Below are 16,559 nucleotides of genomic sequence, written 5' to 3'. Positions count from 1 at the left end.
ATTAGAAAAAATTAGAAAAAAAAAGACAGGCAAAAGTGCAGAAAGAAACAAATAGAATTTTTTATTTCCTTTGCAGCAAATATAAATACAATTACTAAGTTATTTTTTACTCTATGATTACAAAAGAAAGCTCACTCCTTTCCATTCATTTTTTCTAAACATTAAAAACAAACTATTACTTCCATTTTATGCAAAAAGTCTATAAAGGATTTCTAGTCAGTATAAATGTAGATGTTTTTCTAAGAAAAATTAATTTAGCCATGTCTACGAGTTCCTTCATCCTCACCAAGGATGTTCTCTTAGGTGTTAATTGAACTTTTCCACTCTTGAGTATATATGGTAGTCTTGCTGCAGTTACATACCTAAAAATAAAAGTTTCATTATTTTTTTTCTAGTTGCTTATCCATTAGTCCCCAAAGAAAAGTCTAGTTTTAATTGTACAGTGAGGGAAAAAATTATTTGATCCCCTGCTGATATTGTGCGTTTGCCCACTGACAAAAAAATGATCAGTCTATAATTTTAATGGTAGTATATTTTAACAGTGGGATACAGAATAACAACAACAACAAATCCAGAAAAAAGACATTTCAAAAAAATTATAAATTGATTTGCATTTTAATGAGTGAAATAAATATTTGACCCCTTTGCAAAACATGAGTTAGTATTTGGTGGCAAAACCTTTGTTGGCTGTTACAGAGGTCAGACGTTTCTTGTAGTTGGCCACCAGGTTTGCACACATCTCAAGAGGGATTTGTCCCACTCCTCTTTGCAGATCCTTTCCAAGTCATTAAGGTTTCGAGGCTGACGTTTGGCAGCTGAAATCTTCAGCTCCCTTCACAGATTTTCTATGGGATTAAGGTCTGGAGTCTGGCTAGGCCACTCCACGACCTTAATGTGCTTCTTCTTGAGCCACTCCTTTGTTGCCTTGGCCATGTGTTTTGGGTCATTGTCATGCTAGACGACCCATTTTCAATGCCCTGGCTGAGGGAAGGAGGTTCTTACCCAAGGTTTGATAGTACATGGCCCCGTCCATCGTCCCCTTGATGCGGTGAAGTTGTCCTGTCCCCTTAGCAGAAAAATACCCCCATAGCATAAAGTTTCCACCTCCATGTTTGATGGTGGGGATGGTGTTCTTGGGGTCATAGGCAGCATTCCTCCTCCTCCTATCTTCTAGTTGAGTTGATGCCAAAGAGCTCGATTTTGATCTCATCTGACCACAACACTTTCACCCAGTTCTCCTCTGAATCATTCAGATGTTCATTGACAAAGTTCATATGGGTCTGTACATATAATTTCTTGAGTAAGGAGACCTTGCGAGCGCTGCAGAATTTCAGTCTTTCACGCCATAGTGTGTTACCAATTATTTTCTTGGTGACTATGGTCCCAGCTGCCTTGAGATCATTGACAAGATCCTCCCGTGTAGTTCTGGGCTGATTCCTCACTGTTCTCATGATCATTGAAACTCCACGAGGTGAGATCTTGCATGGAGCCCCAGACTAAGGGAGATTGACAGTTACCATATTTTTCGGACCATAAGACGCACCTGACCATAAGATGCACCCAGTTTTTAGAGCAGGAAAACAAGAAAAAAAATATTCTGAACCAAATAGTACTGGTATACTAAAACAGGGCTTTTCAACCTTTTCATCCATTGTACCACTTTTAGGACAAGGCAATGTCCAAGTACCACCAGTGTCAAAAACTTGACCCCCACCCCAAAAAGGAAAAAAAATTATAAAAGTACAGGTAGTCCTCAACTTACAACAATTCACTTAGTGACTGTTCAAAGTTATGACGGCACTGCTTATGACCATTTTTCACACTTATGACCATTGCAGCATCCCCAGGGTCATGTGATTTACATTCGGATGCTTGGCAGTTGATTCATATTTATGATGGTCACATTGTTCCAGGGTCATGTGATCGCCTTTTGCAACCTTCTGACAAGCAAAGTTAGTGGGGAAACCAGATTCACTTAACAACCATGTTACTAATTTAATCTCTCTCTCTCCCCCTCTTTCTCTCCCTCTCTCCCCCTCCCTCTTTCTCCTCTCTCCCTCTCTCTCCCTCTCCCTCTATTTCTCTTTCCCTCTATTTCTCCCTCTTTCTCTCTCTTCCTCTATTTCCCTCCCTTTCTCCTTCTCTCTCTCCCTCTCTATTTTTCTTTCCCTCTATTTCTCCCTTTCTCTCCCTCTATTTCCCTCCCTTTCTTTCTCCTTCTCTCTTTCCCTCTTTCTCTCCCTCTCTTTTTCTCTTTCCCTCTATTTGTCCCTCTTTCTCTCTCTCCCTCTATTTCCCTCCCTTTCTTTCTCCTTCTCACTCTCCAAACGGGGCGGAGAGCTGCTTCCTTCGTCCGTGTTTCTTTCAAACGCGCAGAGGAAGGCAGCAGCTCTCCAAATGGGGTGGAGAGCTGCTGCCTTTGGCCGATCTCGCATTTCTGGCAATCTCCCTCGCTTCGTTTCAGCTTGCTTTCTCTTGTAGTAAGAGAAGCTGAAACGGAGCGAGGGAGATTGCAGGAGCGCAAGATTGGCGTTTCTCAGGATGTGCCGATTCGTGCTCCTGGCAATCTCCCTTGCTTTCCACTTGTGGAGGTTGGGGCTGGCCATACGAATCAACTTCAGACCATAAGACGCACCCTCATTTCCCCCCCCCACCTTTTTGGGGGGAAGTGCGTCTTATGGTCCGAAAAATACGGTATTTTCTTCCATCTGCAAATAATTGCACCACCTTTTGTCATCTTCTCACCAAGCTGCTTGGTGATAATGTTGTAGCCCATTGCAGCCTTGTTTAGATTTCCAATCTTGTCCCTGACATCCTTGGACAGCTCTTTGGTCTTGGTCATGGTGGAGAGTAGAATGTGATTGATTCCTTCTGCGGACAGGTGTCTTTTATAGAGGCAACAAGCTGAGATTAGGAGCACTCCCTTTAAGAAAGTGTTTCTAATCTTAGCTCGTTACCTGTATAAAAGACACCTGGGAGCCAGAAATCTTACTGGTTGATAGGGGATCAAATACTTATTTCACTCATTAAATTGCAAATCAATTTATAACATTTTTGAAATGCATTTTTCTGGATTTTTTTGTTGTTATTCTGTCTCTCACCTACCATTAAAATTATAGACTGATCATTTCTTTGTCAGTGGGCAAACTTACAAAATCAGCAGGAGATCAAATATTTTTTCCCTCACTGTATTTTAACCTTTAAAATCTTCTGAATATCTATTTGTATCCAAAATTGTTTAGCTTTTTAATATTTCCGAAAAGCATGATAAAATGACCCTTCATATTATTCGTATTCCCAGCAAAGATTCAAAATGTCTTTATACATTTGAGATAATTACTCTGCTGAGAAAAATTAACCATACATCATTTTATAAAAATTCTCTTTAAGATTGTAACATAATGTAACCTACAATCCTTTCAATCACACATTTTTCCATTAGCCCATCTGTTGGCCCATTAGATATTTTTTTGCCCAACATATATACAATTTGTCATACATTCTTTCACTTCTTCTGTCTCATGTCTCAACAAAAAATTATACATTTTAGCAATTACATGCTAATCATTAGTATGCAATTCAACCTCATATTATTTTGTTCAAAATCGAACATCTTTCTGAGTAGAATCCAAATTTATATTTATTCCATACTCTTAAAAATAGCCTGTCTGGTATAATGGTTTTTAAAAATCTACATTTACCTAAACTTTATCATATCATAAATATCTGTTGTTGTTAGCTGCGAAGTCATGTCTGACCCATCACGACCCCATGGACAACGTTCCTCCAGGCCTTCCTGTCCTCTACCATCTTCTGGAGTCCCTTTAAGCTCATGCCTACTGCTTCAGTGACTCCATCCAGCCACCTCATTCTCTGTCGTCCCCTTCTTCTATTGCCCTCAATCTTTCCCAGCATTAGGCTTTTCTCCATTGAGTCCTTCCTTCTCGTTAGGTGGCCAACGTATTTGAGTTTCAACTTCAGGATCTGGCCTTCTAAAGAGCATTCAGGGTTGATCTCTAGGACTGACCGGTTTGATCGCCTTGCAGTCCAAGGGACTCGCAGGAGTCTTCTCCAGCACCATAGTTCAAAAGCCTCAATTCTTTGGCGCTCAGCCTTTCTTATGGTCCAACTTTCACAGCCATACATTGCAACTGGGAAGACCATAGCCTTGACTATATGCACTTTTGTTGACAGGTTGATGTGTCTGCTTTTTAGTATGCTGTCTAGATTTGCCATGGCTTTCCTCCCTAGGAGCAAGCGTCTTTTAATTTCTTGGCTACAATCCCCATCTGCAGTGATCTTGGAGCCCAAGAAAATAAAATCTGTCACTACCTCCATTTCTTCCCCATCTATTTGCCAGGAATTGAGAGGGCCGGATGCCATGATCATGGTTTTCTTAATGTTAAGTTTCAAGCTTACTTTTGCACTCTCCTTCACCTGCAACAAGAGGCTCTTTAGTTCTTCTTTTCTGCCATTAGAATAGTATCATCTGTATATCTTAGGTTGTTGATATTTCTTCCGGCAATCTTAATTCCAACTTTTGATTCATCTAGCCCTGCCTTTCTCATGATGTGCTCTGCATATAAGTTAAATAGGCAGGGCAACAGTATACAGCCTTGCCGGACTCCTTTCCCAATTTTGAACCAATCAGTGGTTCCGTGTCCAGTTCTCACTGTTGCTTCTTGACCTGCATATAGGTTTCTCAAGAGACAAATAAGATGGTCTGGTACGCCCATCCCTTTAAGAACTTGCCACAGTTTGTTGTGATCCACATAATTAAATGCTTTAGCATAGTCAATGAAGCAAAAGTAGATGTTTTTCTGGAACTCTACCTTTCTCCATGATCCAGCGTATGTTGGCAATTTGATCTCTAGTTTCTCTGCCTCTTTGAAATCCTGCCTGCACTTCTGGTAGTTCTCGATCCACATACTGCTGAAGTCTAGCTTGTAGGATTTTAAGCATAACTTTACTAGCATGTGAAATGAGTGCAGTGGTGCTATAGTTTGAACATGCTTTGGCACTGCCTTTCTTTGGAATTGGAATGTAAACTGATCTTTTCCAATCCTGTGGCCACTGTTGAGTTTTCCAAATTTGCTGGCAAATTGAGTGTAGCACTTTTACTGCATCGTCTTTTAAGATTTTGAATAGCTCAGCTGGAATACTGTCTCCTCCACTAGCTTTGTTGTTGCTCAGCTTTTCTAAGGCCCACTTCACTTCACATTCTAGGATGTCTGGCTCGAGGTCAGTGACCACCTCATCGTGGTTATCAGGGACGTTAAGCTCATTCTTGTATAGTTCTTCTGTGCAATTTTTCCACCTCTTCTTAATCTCTTCTGCCTCTGTTAGGTCCCTGCCATTTTGGTCCTTTATCATGCCCATTTTTGCATGAAACGTTCACTTCATCTCTCTAATTTTCTTGAAGAGATCTCTTGTCCTCCCTATTCTATTGTTTTCTTCTATTTCTTTGCACTGTTCATTTAAGAAGGCATTCTTATCTCTTCTAGCTATTCTCTGGAATTCTGCAATCAATTGGGCGTATCTTTCTTTTTCTCCCTTGCCTTTCGCTTCCCTCCTTTCCTCAGCTATTTGCAAAGCTTCCTCAGACAGCCATTTTGCTTTCTTGCATTTCTTTTTCTTTGGGATGGTTTTAGTTGCTACCTCTTGTACAATGTTGCAAACCTCCGTCCATAGTTCTTCAGGCACTCTGTCTATCAGATCTAATTCCTTAAATCTATTTGTCACGTCTACTGTATATTCAACAGGAATATGATTTAATTCATACCTGAATGGCCTAGTGCTTTTCCTACTTTCTTCAGTTTAAGCCTAAACTTTGTAACGAGAAGCTCACGGTCTGAGCCACAGTCAGTTCCTGGTCTTGTTTTTACTGACTGTATAGAGCTTCTCCATCTTTGGCTGCAGAGCACATAGTCAGTCTGATTTCTGTGTTGACCGTCTGGTGATGTCCATGTGTAGAGCCGTCTCTTGGGTTGTTGGAAAAGAGTGTTTGCTATGACCATCGTATTCTCTTGACAAAATTCTATCAGCCTGTGCCCTGCTTCATTTTGTACTCCAAGGCCAAACTTGCCTGTTATTCCGGTTATCTTTTGGCCTCCTACTTTAGCATTCCAGTCCCCCATGATGAAAAGGACATCATTTTTGGTGTTAGTTCTATAAGGTGCTGTAGGGCTTCATAAAACCGGTCAATTTCATCCTCTTCAGCACCGGTGGTTGGGGCATAGACTTGGACTACTGTGATATTGAATGGTTTGCCTTGGATTCGAACTGAGATCATTCTGTCCCAGTATTGCTTTTCCTAGTCTCTTATTGACTGTGAAGGGTACTTCATTTCTTCTGAGGGATTCTTGCCCGCAGTAGTATACCTGATGGTCATCTGAATTAAATTCACCCATTCCTGTCCATTTTAGTTTGCTGATTCCTAAGATGTCAATTTTCAGTCTTGTCATCTCTTTTTTTACCACGTCCAGCTTTCCTTGATTCATGGATCTTACATTCCAGGTTCCTATGAAGAAAAAATCTTTACAGCATCGGACTTTCCTTTCACCACCATATACATCCACAGCTGAGCGTCCTTTTGGCTTTGGCCCAGTCACTTCATTGTTTCTAGAGCTACTAGTACTAGCCCTCTGTTCTTCCCCAGTAGCATATTGGACGCCTTCCGACCTGAGGGGCTCATCTTCCAGCGTCGTATCGTTTTGCCTTTTGGTACTGTCCATGGGGTTTTCATGGCAAAGATACTGAAGTGGGTTGCCATTTCCTTCTCCAGTGGATCATGTTTTGTCAGAACTCTCTGCTATGACCTGTCCGTCTTGGGTGGCCCTGCACGGCATAGCTCATAGCTTCATTGAATTACGCAAGCCCCTTTGCCACAACAAGGCAGTAATCCATGAAGGGGCATAAATATCTATGCCATCCAAATCTCAAATTGTGACCTTCTAAATCCAATAGCCTATTTCTAACAACACCAAGTCTCATCCAAACTAAACAACAGGCAGCAAAATATAGCTTCAAATCTGCTTGGACCAGTCCTCTTTTCTTCACATCTTTTATATTTTGTATTTAACTCATGCCTTTTTTCTTTGCCATACAAATTGAGATATATTCTTCTGCCATTGTTTAAATGGAACATACTGTATGTATATTGTCATGTATTCTTGATTTATTGTAGATTAGGGGTGCTGAGATTTATACTAACATTTTATTTCATCTTTATTCTAAACTTTCCAGAATCTTTAGAGCAGGTGGTACACGATCATCTGAGAAAAGTGGTAGTGGGGGAGGGGAATGAGCTGAACCAGTGGCAGCACTGCACAAGCCTGAGCAAGAAATGACTGGAGCTGCAGGGCTGTCAGGGTTCAGCGGAAGCAGCAGGATCAGCACCAGGCTCCAGCTGGAGCTCGGCACTGATGCTGGCACTTCTGAGCCCAGAAGAAGCGCCAATCAGCTGGAATGTTGCAGCATCTCCAGGGTCTTGTGATTTACATTCAGATGCTTGGCAACTTATTCATATTTATGGTCACAGTGTCTCAGGGTCATGTGAAGTGACCAAAACCTGCTGTGGCAACACAGCAGACGGGGGGAATAAAAACCAAACACCCCTCCACCCCGCTACCAATCCAGAAATGCTCACAACAATGAAAACCTCGGACAGGAGGAAGAGTGCTGCCGGGCAGGCACGCAGATGTCCTGCTCGGCTGTGGCTTGGGGGGCACTTTTTTCAGTGCCGTTATAACTTTGAACAGTCACTAAGTGAACTGTTGTAAGTCGAGGACTACCTGTACTTCATTACTTTTTTCCTTTTTTTTTTTTTTTGGTCATCAAGTTTTGACACCTTGCTAGGCGACTGGTAGTACTTGGATGTTGCCATATCCTAAAAGTGGTACAATGGGTGAAAAAGTTGAAAAACCCTGTCATAGAATATAGAAGCTGATCTTTAGTTTTTGAATAATAGTTATCTATTACTGTAATTATAATTATAATTATTTTACATTCTAGCTGCAAAACCAGTGACTATGCTCCCAGTATCACTGAAGGCAACTCCAGGCAATTCTGAAAGCAGCAGTACTGACAGCAGTGATTCCACAGACTCTGAGCAAGCAGGGAAGAATCAAGCAAAGGTTTGTTTTTAATTTTCTCAATACCTCTTCCACAGAAAAAACTTGTGGAATTTGTTTATTTATCTTCAGTGACCACATTTAAAAACTCATCCAGAGGAAGTAAAATAAATTCAAAACATAAGCCCTAGTTTTGGGGTGAGACAGATGTCAACGCTGCTAACATCGAATGTTATTGCTTGATAAGAGATTTAGCTGAAAGTTGGGAGGGGGGACGAGTAGGATTGCACCTTTCAAGGCCATCTCTAGAGAAGATAAGACCTTGGTGGGTTTTCTAACAGAAGGGAAACTGATTCTTTAAATTAATTGGAGAATATGATTAATGACAAAATTAGAAAGGTGGAGAATTCTGTTTTAATATATTGTGCAATGGGCGGAGATTTCAGATTCCAGCTTCCTTCGAGCAAGCATTTGCCGGTGTATTAGGCTAATAAAGGACTTTTAAGGTAAACAATGCTTCAGAGTCACTTGAAAAGCCCATACATCAGAAACATGACAGCACACACCTAAAAATCAATCTAGGGAGGGGGGGTGAAGCTGTCCCATGTGCCCCACACCCACTTATCAGTGGGATTGCTGCAGCCAGGCCTCCCATGCCCCGACACTTGTCAAGCCACGTGGCTTGTCACGCCGGAGCCGCTGTTCACGGCAGGACGTTGCACAGAACGTTTTGGCCATTGCTGCAGCTCGCAGCAGAAGGCCACATGGTGCTTCAGGCTGTTTCTGCTGCTTATGGCAAGAAACCGCATGGCACTTCAGGCCGTTTCAGCTGCTTGCAGCAGGACACTGCATGGTGCTTTGGGTGTTGCCGCCGCTCACGGCAAAAAGTCACATGGCACTTCGGGCCAGTTCCGCTGCTTGTGGCAGGATGTTGCGTGGTTCTTTGGGCCATTTCTGCTGTTCACGGCAAAACTGCACAGCGCTCCATGCCGTTGCCAATGCTTGCAGCAGGTCGCCACGTCGCTTCCTGACACCAGCGACGGCACTGGCCCAAAGAGCCACACGGCTTCTTGCCATTAGTGGCAGCAACAGCACAAAGTACCATGCAGCATCCTACCACAAGGAGCAGAAATGGCCCGAAGCACCATGCAGCCTCCTGCCATGAGTAGCAGCAACAGCGCAATGCACCACATCAGAGGTCCCCAAGCTTTTGGGCACCTGTTCTGTTCCAGCCTATGACTGGCCCTGTTTGAATGTCAGGGACAACCCCTTTTTATAGTCAACAGGCTGGAAAAACCCAACTAAATTTATTTACAAAGAAATCAAAAGTTCAAACAAGAGTTAAACCAAAAGTTCAAACGAGTTAAACAGGAATAACAGACCAGGACTCTAGCAGAAGATCTTCAAACAGTTGCTTTTAGCAACCAGCACCTCCCACACCTTCCCCTTTTATCAGCAGTCTCAAGGCGTGGCTTCTGATTGCCTTCTCCTCCTCTCACCGAGTTGTCTCATGGCCTTTCTCTGTTCTACTCTGCTGGATTGCCTCCTGCTCCTAGCATCCCTGAATAGATTCAGTTGTGAATCATCTACGTCCAATACCTCGTGCTCACACAGCTGAGTCTGATGAGGAATATGACGGGAGGGGCCAGGCTGAGAGTCCTGCAGTGCATCAGAGCCTCCCTCTGACACCAAAGGCTCTCCAAACCCCTCCTCCTCCTCCTCTTCAGAATCATCAAACTCAGCTGCCAGTATCACAGGCTGACGCTGAATCACAACAGCACCAAGGACTGGTTCTGTGGTGAAAGATTTTTCCATGGACCAGAGGGGTTGTAGTTTCGTGTGCTACCTGTATCCAGCAGATGGGCCTTCACTTGTTTGCGTGGCCCAGTTGCTGGTATGTCGCGGCCTGGTGCCGGTCCACGGACCGTGGGTTGGGGATCCCTGTGGTACATGGCTTCTGGCCGCAAGTGGCCACTGAAGAAGTCAAGCAGCAGCACGACAGGTGTCAGGATGTGGGACGCCTGGCTGTGGTGGTCCTAAGGTAAGACATTGTCTGAAAATAAGACCTAGTGCCTCTTTTGGAGGCAAAAAAAAAAAAAGGCCGGGTCTTATTTTCAGGGAAACACAGTATGCACAAATCCCAACAATGAAATCATAAAAACAATAATTAGCAGCTGTTTGGTCCAATCTTTCTACTTAAAAAAAGATGCAATAAAGTAGGTATCAAACTTGATTTCATTGAGGGCCGCATCAGCATTGTGCTTATCCTCAGGGAGCTGGGTAGGTATGGTTGGGATGGTCACGGATGACTGGGTGGGTGTGGCCAGCTCAATGTCACTTGCATTAGGTGTCTCAGGACCCAGGTGGGGCTGAGGGAATCGAGGGTTCTTCAGTGAAGGGGGTGGGACCAGGGGGTGTGCTGGAACCTGATCCATCAGAGGAGCCTCCTAACTTGTGGGTCGCGTGGGGCCCCCAGAAAGCAACGTAGGGGGCCCTGGGTAGCGGATGTCGGGCCTGGCCTTTGAGCTCCAAGCTCCCGGGACTCTGGTGCCCCACAACGCTTCCCCGAGGGGATGCCCAGCTGCATTTGCCTACTCTAGTCTGCTGCTGCTGCTGTGCTCACTCTCCTTGCTTGGGCTGGGCTTCCCAGGCTGGGGGAGGCTGATGGGCAGCAGGGCTCCTGCTGGACAGGGCTCCTGCTGCTGGTGCTGCCACTTTGGGGCAAGGTGAGGCAGGTGGTGGGGCCGGGTGGGGGTAGCCTAAGGATCATTACTGGAGTTAGCCAGGCACTACCTTGCATGCCGCGGCCTCACAAGATGACCACCCAGGGCTGGCTTGGGCCATGGGATGGTTTCATGGTCAGGCACGGAGCAGGCTGTTGAGGGGTGGGTGCCACGTGGCTTTCCTACCCGCTCCTTGCCCCCCAACGTCCTGGGCTGCGTTTTTTCCCACCACTACCTTGCCACCAGAGAGTGCAGAGAGAAAGAAGTGAGGCTGGGCAGGCCTCCCACTACTCCTACGGACAACATCAGCAATGGCAGTGGGACCGGGAAGCAGCAGAGCTGTGAAGTTGCGCCTGGCATAGCTGCATAGCCGCTTCCATGTTGTGGGCCACTCTGGTGCAAGATAAGGAAGATGAGTGATCAGGAAGGATGTCCAACATTTGTTCGCTTGCATGAGGGTACATCAAGCAAGTGAGAGACGCCAAGGGGAGGCCACAGCCCACAGAGAGTTATCCCATCCAACTTTTCTTCTACAGGATGGAGACTGGATGGCGCCCTGCCTTGGATGTCCAATGTGTTGCCGACATGCATTACTCTCTCTGGCGGGTGTGTGTGTGACCTGTGCCATGCCGCCCAGGTCCCAGGCCTCCGTGCTGGTCACTGCTATATGAACTGAGGGGGCAGTGACACACAACCTCCACTTTGCAACAATGGCTTCCTTGCCATCATTGGCTGGTCTGCAACCCCATAACCCGGATGGGGCTCGATGGGTCTTCCTGTCGCAACGCACTGTGCTGCTGCTCCGGGGTCCTCCTCTTCTTGTGGGAGAAAGTCAATTGCTGTGCTTTTTTAAATATTAGAAATTACATTCACTTACAAAAACAATTGAATTTCTTCCATTGTTTAGTTTCATAAGAGGTTCCAGACGGAGTTTGGGACATTTCCTGCTTCCCTTGCCCATGACTCTGCCAAGGCCATAGTAGCAGCCTGGGAGACGGCGGCTGCTGGGGCCTTGGATCGAGTTGTGCCTTTGCAGCCTCTGACCTCTCACCCAGATCCTGGGTGGCCCCCTGGTTTACCGAGGGACTCCGAGAGATGAAGCGCCGGAAAAGACACCTACAGAGCTGTTGGAGGTCCAGCAGATCCGAATCTGACCGAACACAGCTAAGAACTTAAGTCTTACCTAGTGGCGATAGAAGTGGCAAAGCGTGTTTACTTTTCCGTTCTCGTTGCGTCCGCAGATAACCGCCCAGCCGCCCTGTTTAGAGTGACCCGCTCACTGCTTAACCAGCCACCGAGGGATGACCCTTTGCAGGGTAGGGCTGAGGAATTTGTACAGTATCTGCAGGACAAAATCGCTCAGATCCGGACTGGTTTGGACTCAGACTGGGTGGAATCCGATGGAGTGGGCAGACCTTGGTTATAACATTTGGGGTGAGTTTGACCCTGTTTCTTTGGATGATGTGGACAGGATTATGCGTAGACTGAGTGCTACAACTTGTTTATTGGACCCATGTCCCTCCTGGCTAGTTTCGGCTGCAAGGGAGATGACAGGGGGCTGGCTCCAGGCAGTTGTCAATGCTTCATTGATAGAGGGTGTCTTCCCCTTAAAAGAGGCGGTGGTGAGACCCCTTCTCAAGAAGCCTGCCCTGGACCCGGCCTCATTGAATAATTATTGTCCTGTCTCCAACCTTCGCTTTGTAGCGAAGGTTGTTGAGTGTTGTGGCGCGTCAGCTTCCACAATTCCTGGATGAAGCGGACTATCTGGACCCGTACCAGTCCGGTTTCAGGCCTGGTTACAGCATGGAAACAGCATTGGTCGCACTGGTAGATGATCTCTGGCGGGCCCGGGACAGGTTGCTCCTCTGTCCTGGTCCTACTTGACCTCTCAGCGGCTTTTGATACCATCGACCATGGTATCCTGCTGCGACAGCTCGAGGGGTTGGGAGTGGGAGGCACTGTTTTACCGTGGTTCTCCTCCTACCTCTCGGGCCATTCGCAGGGGGGCAGAAATCTACCCCGAGGCCCCTTTCTTGTGGGGTACCTCAGGGTTCGGTTCTCTCCCCCCTCCTGTTTAACATCTATATGAAGCCGCTGGGTGAGATCATCCGTGGCTATGCGGATGATACCCAGTTGTTCATCTCCACCCCGAGCCAACCCAGTGATGCCCTTGACGTGATGTCCCGGTGCCTGGAGGTGGTGCGGGTCTGGATAGGAAGGAACAGGCTCAGGCTGAACCCCTCCAAGACCAAGTGGCTGTGGATACCGGCATCTCGTATTGTCCAACATGTTCCATCTCTTTTGAGGGGGGGAAGATATTGTCCCACTCACAAAGGGCCTGCAACTTGGGTGTCCTCCTGGATTCACGGCTTAACTTGGAAGATCATCTAACTGCTGTGACCGGGGGGCCTTTGCACAGGTTCGCCTGGTGCGCCAATTTCGCCCCTTTTTGGACTGAGATGCCCTATGCATGGTCACCCACGCCCTCATCACTTCTCGCCTGGATTACTGCAATGCTCTCTACATGGGGCTGCCCTTGAAGTGCACCCGGAGGCTTCAGCTGGTGCAAAATGCAGCCGCGCGGGTGCTTATGGGAGGATCTCAATACTCCCATGTTACACCACTCCTGTGCAAGCTGCATTGGCTTCCGGTTGCCCTCCGGGTGCGATTCAAGGTGCTGGTAATTACCTTTAAAACCCTACATGGCTTAGGCCCGGGGTACTTGTGAGATCATCTGCTGCTATTATCAACCTCCCATCGCCCGGTTCGCTCCCACAGAGTCGGCCTCCTCAGGGTTCCGTCGACTAGGCAATGCCGGCTAGCAACCCCCGGGGGAGAGCCTTCTCTGTGGGCGCGCCAACCCTCTGGAATGAACTGCCTCCGGAGCTGCGGATGGCCCCTGACCCTCGGTCCTTCCGCCGTGACCTGAAGACATGGATGTTCCAACAAGCGGGCCTGGACTGACTATGGTTTTAAATTTGGCTTTTATTGGGTTAAATTGTCATCTATTTATTACATCTATTGTTTAATTCTTTTTTAAATTTTGTACTTTATGTTTTTTTAATTTTTATTGTTGTGAGCCGCCCTGAGTCCTTAGGGAGAAGGGCGGCATATAAATTTAATAAATCTAAATCTAAGTTCTTATTGTGTGCCTGGAGCTCCTAATCCAAATCTCAGTAGTAAGTTAGGAATAAATCAAGCCATGTACAAGGTTATTTTGATAAAGTTTGGGTACACTGATAGAATTAATTGTTTGTTTCATAGCAGAATTTGGCTTTGAACGTTTTAACAGCAGAAGGAACCAAAATGTTATCTTTGCGACTTACATATCAGATTATCTTATTTGTGGCCCTCCGTGCATGAAAGCGATTTGTGGGTGATAGATTTTCAGCAGAAGATTTAAAGCATTTGACTAATTGTTTTTCTTGATAAAATTTAGCTAATACTCGAAGGCTTCTCTCCTCAAGGAAATAACAGTGACATTATCATTGTGTAATTGAATTAGGATGGATGGGTGTTAATGTTGAAGAATGAAACTTGTTAGGATTTGAAAATGACAAATGCAGTGAAAATATTTTTAAAATACATACTCTGAGCTACTTCAACATAGATTTTATTCTGATTCTTAGTTTTGACAGTTGCTGTTAGGATACAAAATAATGTGAAGCCAGCAAAGTTGGGGTACCCCTCAGTTTCTGTTTATTCTCAGATACCTCAAGAGAGTTAGTATTAAAAACCCGAATTTTAGAGTAGTGAATAAGTTTGAACCAACAGTAAGGCTCATCAGATGGCATTTACATTCTGTTAAACGTGTAAGAAATATTCTATTTTAAATCATCCTTTATGTTGCAAATGTGCAAGATAAACATGGATTTCTTGAAATTTCATTGTAATAAGCTTGTCTGATATCTGAGACTACAGAGAATAATATTTAGGAGTAGTTAGGACTGTCTCTCAGTGACACAGCTCTCCTAAAATAATAGATGCTGGGAGAGAAGAACAATAGTTTTAAACAAGTTGCACCCATCTGTTGTTGAAGCCTACTTCCATCCTAATTACATTATATTGATTGACACTGATACTGACCTATCTTGATAGAAGGGAATAGTTCTCCAATCAACCCTCCAAAAAACAAAACCCCAGAAGACATCTAAAAGTTCGGATTCAAGCAACTCGGAAGATGAAACTCCAAAGTACCAACTACCAAAATCAGAAAGAGCCCCAAAAGTCATAAAACTGGCCTATACATCAGGTAACAGCTAACTTCAAATTATACGTTTGTGAGTAATTCAAGTGATATGTGAAAGGAATAAAGGAGACATGAATGTATTTTGATAGATTTTATAAAATAAAATGTATTTTGGTATTGAAATGTGTGGAAGAAATCTTAAAAGAGTGACAGAAAAGTAAGATAATATAAATTGCTTATGACCCAGGCTTGCTGCAAATCTAGAGAACAGCAATGCCCTCAGGTTAAAAATGGAATAATTAAAAGATAAATTTGGAAGGGATCATTTAGTTTTGTTTGGTTTGTAAGTTCAGTTCCTGCTCAATGTATGAATCCATGTAATGTACAAGAGCAAAGTTCTTACTGTTATTTATTTCTTGTGCTTAATAAGTTGAATTAGTGTTTTACAGTGCTAACGATTCACATTTTTAATTATAGAAAATTGCCTAATGTCCTTTGAACTTTGGTTGATTTCACATGTTGCCAAGTAAGCTTGGATGCTGTTTTTGGAAATATTTTTGTAAAGATATACAGGTAGCCCTCGAGTTATGAATGGAATGGAGCCTTCCCATTCCATTCGTAACTCTAGGATTTGTAAGAGTGAATCTCATACCTCGGATGCGATCGCTCCCTGCTTCCGCCCACACATTCACTAATCGAATGCATGGGTGAATGCATGGTTTGTTAAGTGCACATAAGCATAAGGTATCTCGGTGGGGAAGGCCCGGGGGGCAGGGCTAGTGATGGAACAGGCCCCGAAGGCCTCCCTGATCCACTAAGATACTTCATGCTTCCCCCTCCCATCCTGCCATGCTGGATTCACCTTGCAAAATCTGTCTCCTCTCTGCTTCGGTTTCTTTCCCTTTGAGGGAGAGGAGAGTTAGCTTGGAAATGTGTTTTGCACTGACAGTAGAAGCTCCTGTGTGCCGTAATATCACATGAGTTCAAACACCCGTTCTCTGCAAAACAGATCATGGCCCCCAGAAGCATCCATTCTCTGGGGGAAAAGTGTTTGCTTCGTTTGCATGTCTGTGGGGTAAAGAATGGAATTGTACTCGGCAGGGCATCCATGGCCAGGATGTCCTGCTCGCTCACATGGTCTTACTTTGAGGGCAGGAACAAAGCCTTCAACATGGCTGCTCAGGTGACCGCCACTGTCAGCAGCTTGAGTGCCCTGTTCCATATGAGTTGAAGAAAGCAGAGGTGCAGCAGTGGGATTGTTCTCAATAAGGCTGGCGCAAGTGAGTGAGCAGCAAAGCTGGGCCTTATTGTTTGAAAGCAATTGCACTGCTGCGCCTCTGTTTTCTTCAACTTGGATAGAGTTGAGGCACCCAAGCTGCTGACGTCGGCCACGGCAGCCACCTGAGCAGCCATGATCCCCCCCTCCCCAGCTAACTAGCACCCCTGCCCAACCTACTCCTTGCCTGGCCGGCCAGCCAGCACAAACCCTCACCACCCTTCTCCTTCTCCTCGTCCTCCCACTCAAACGGCTCCAAAAAGTAAGGCCCGGTGGTGCTGCTCACTCGCGTGCGCCGG

At 45.1% G+C, this 16,559-nt stretch overlaps 1 protein-coding gene across 1 annotated transcript in view; it reads left to right on the top strand.

Moving 5' to 3' along the window:
- NOLC1 (nucleolar and coiled-body phosphoprotein 1) overlaps window positions 1-16,559 on the top strand; it is an 85,425-nt gene that overhangs the window by 28,595 nt on the left and 40,271 nt on the right. The window contains exons 4-5 of the mRNA XM_081329588.1: window positions 8,014-8,135; window positions 14,894-15,047. Of these exons, the coding sequence (XP_081185714.1) occupies window positions 8,014-8,135; window positions 14,894-15,047 (276 nt within the window). The remainder of the gene's footprint in view (window positions 1-8,013; window positions 8,136-14,893; window positions 15,048-16,559) is intronic.

The sequence above is a fragment of the Vipera berus genome (assembly GCF_964194415.1).
Source record: "Vipera berus genome assembly, chromosome: 5".
NCBI lineage: Eukaryota > Metazoa > Chordata > Lepidosauria > Squamata > Viperidae > Vipera > Vipera berus.
This window is presented reverse-complemented; position numbering and strand designations above follow the sequence as displayed.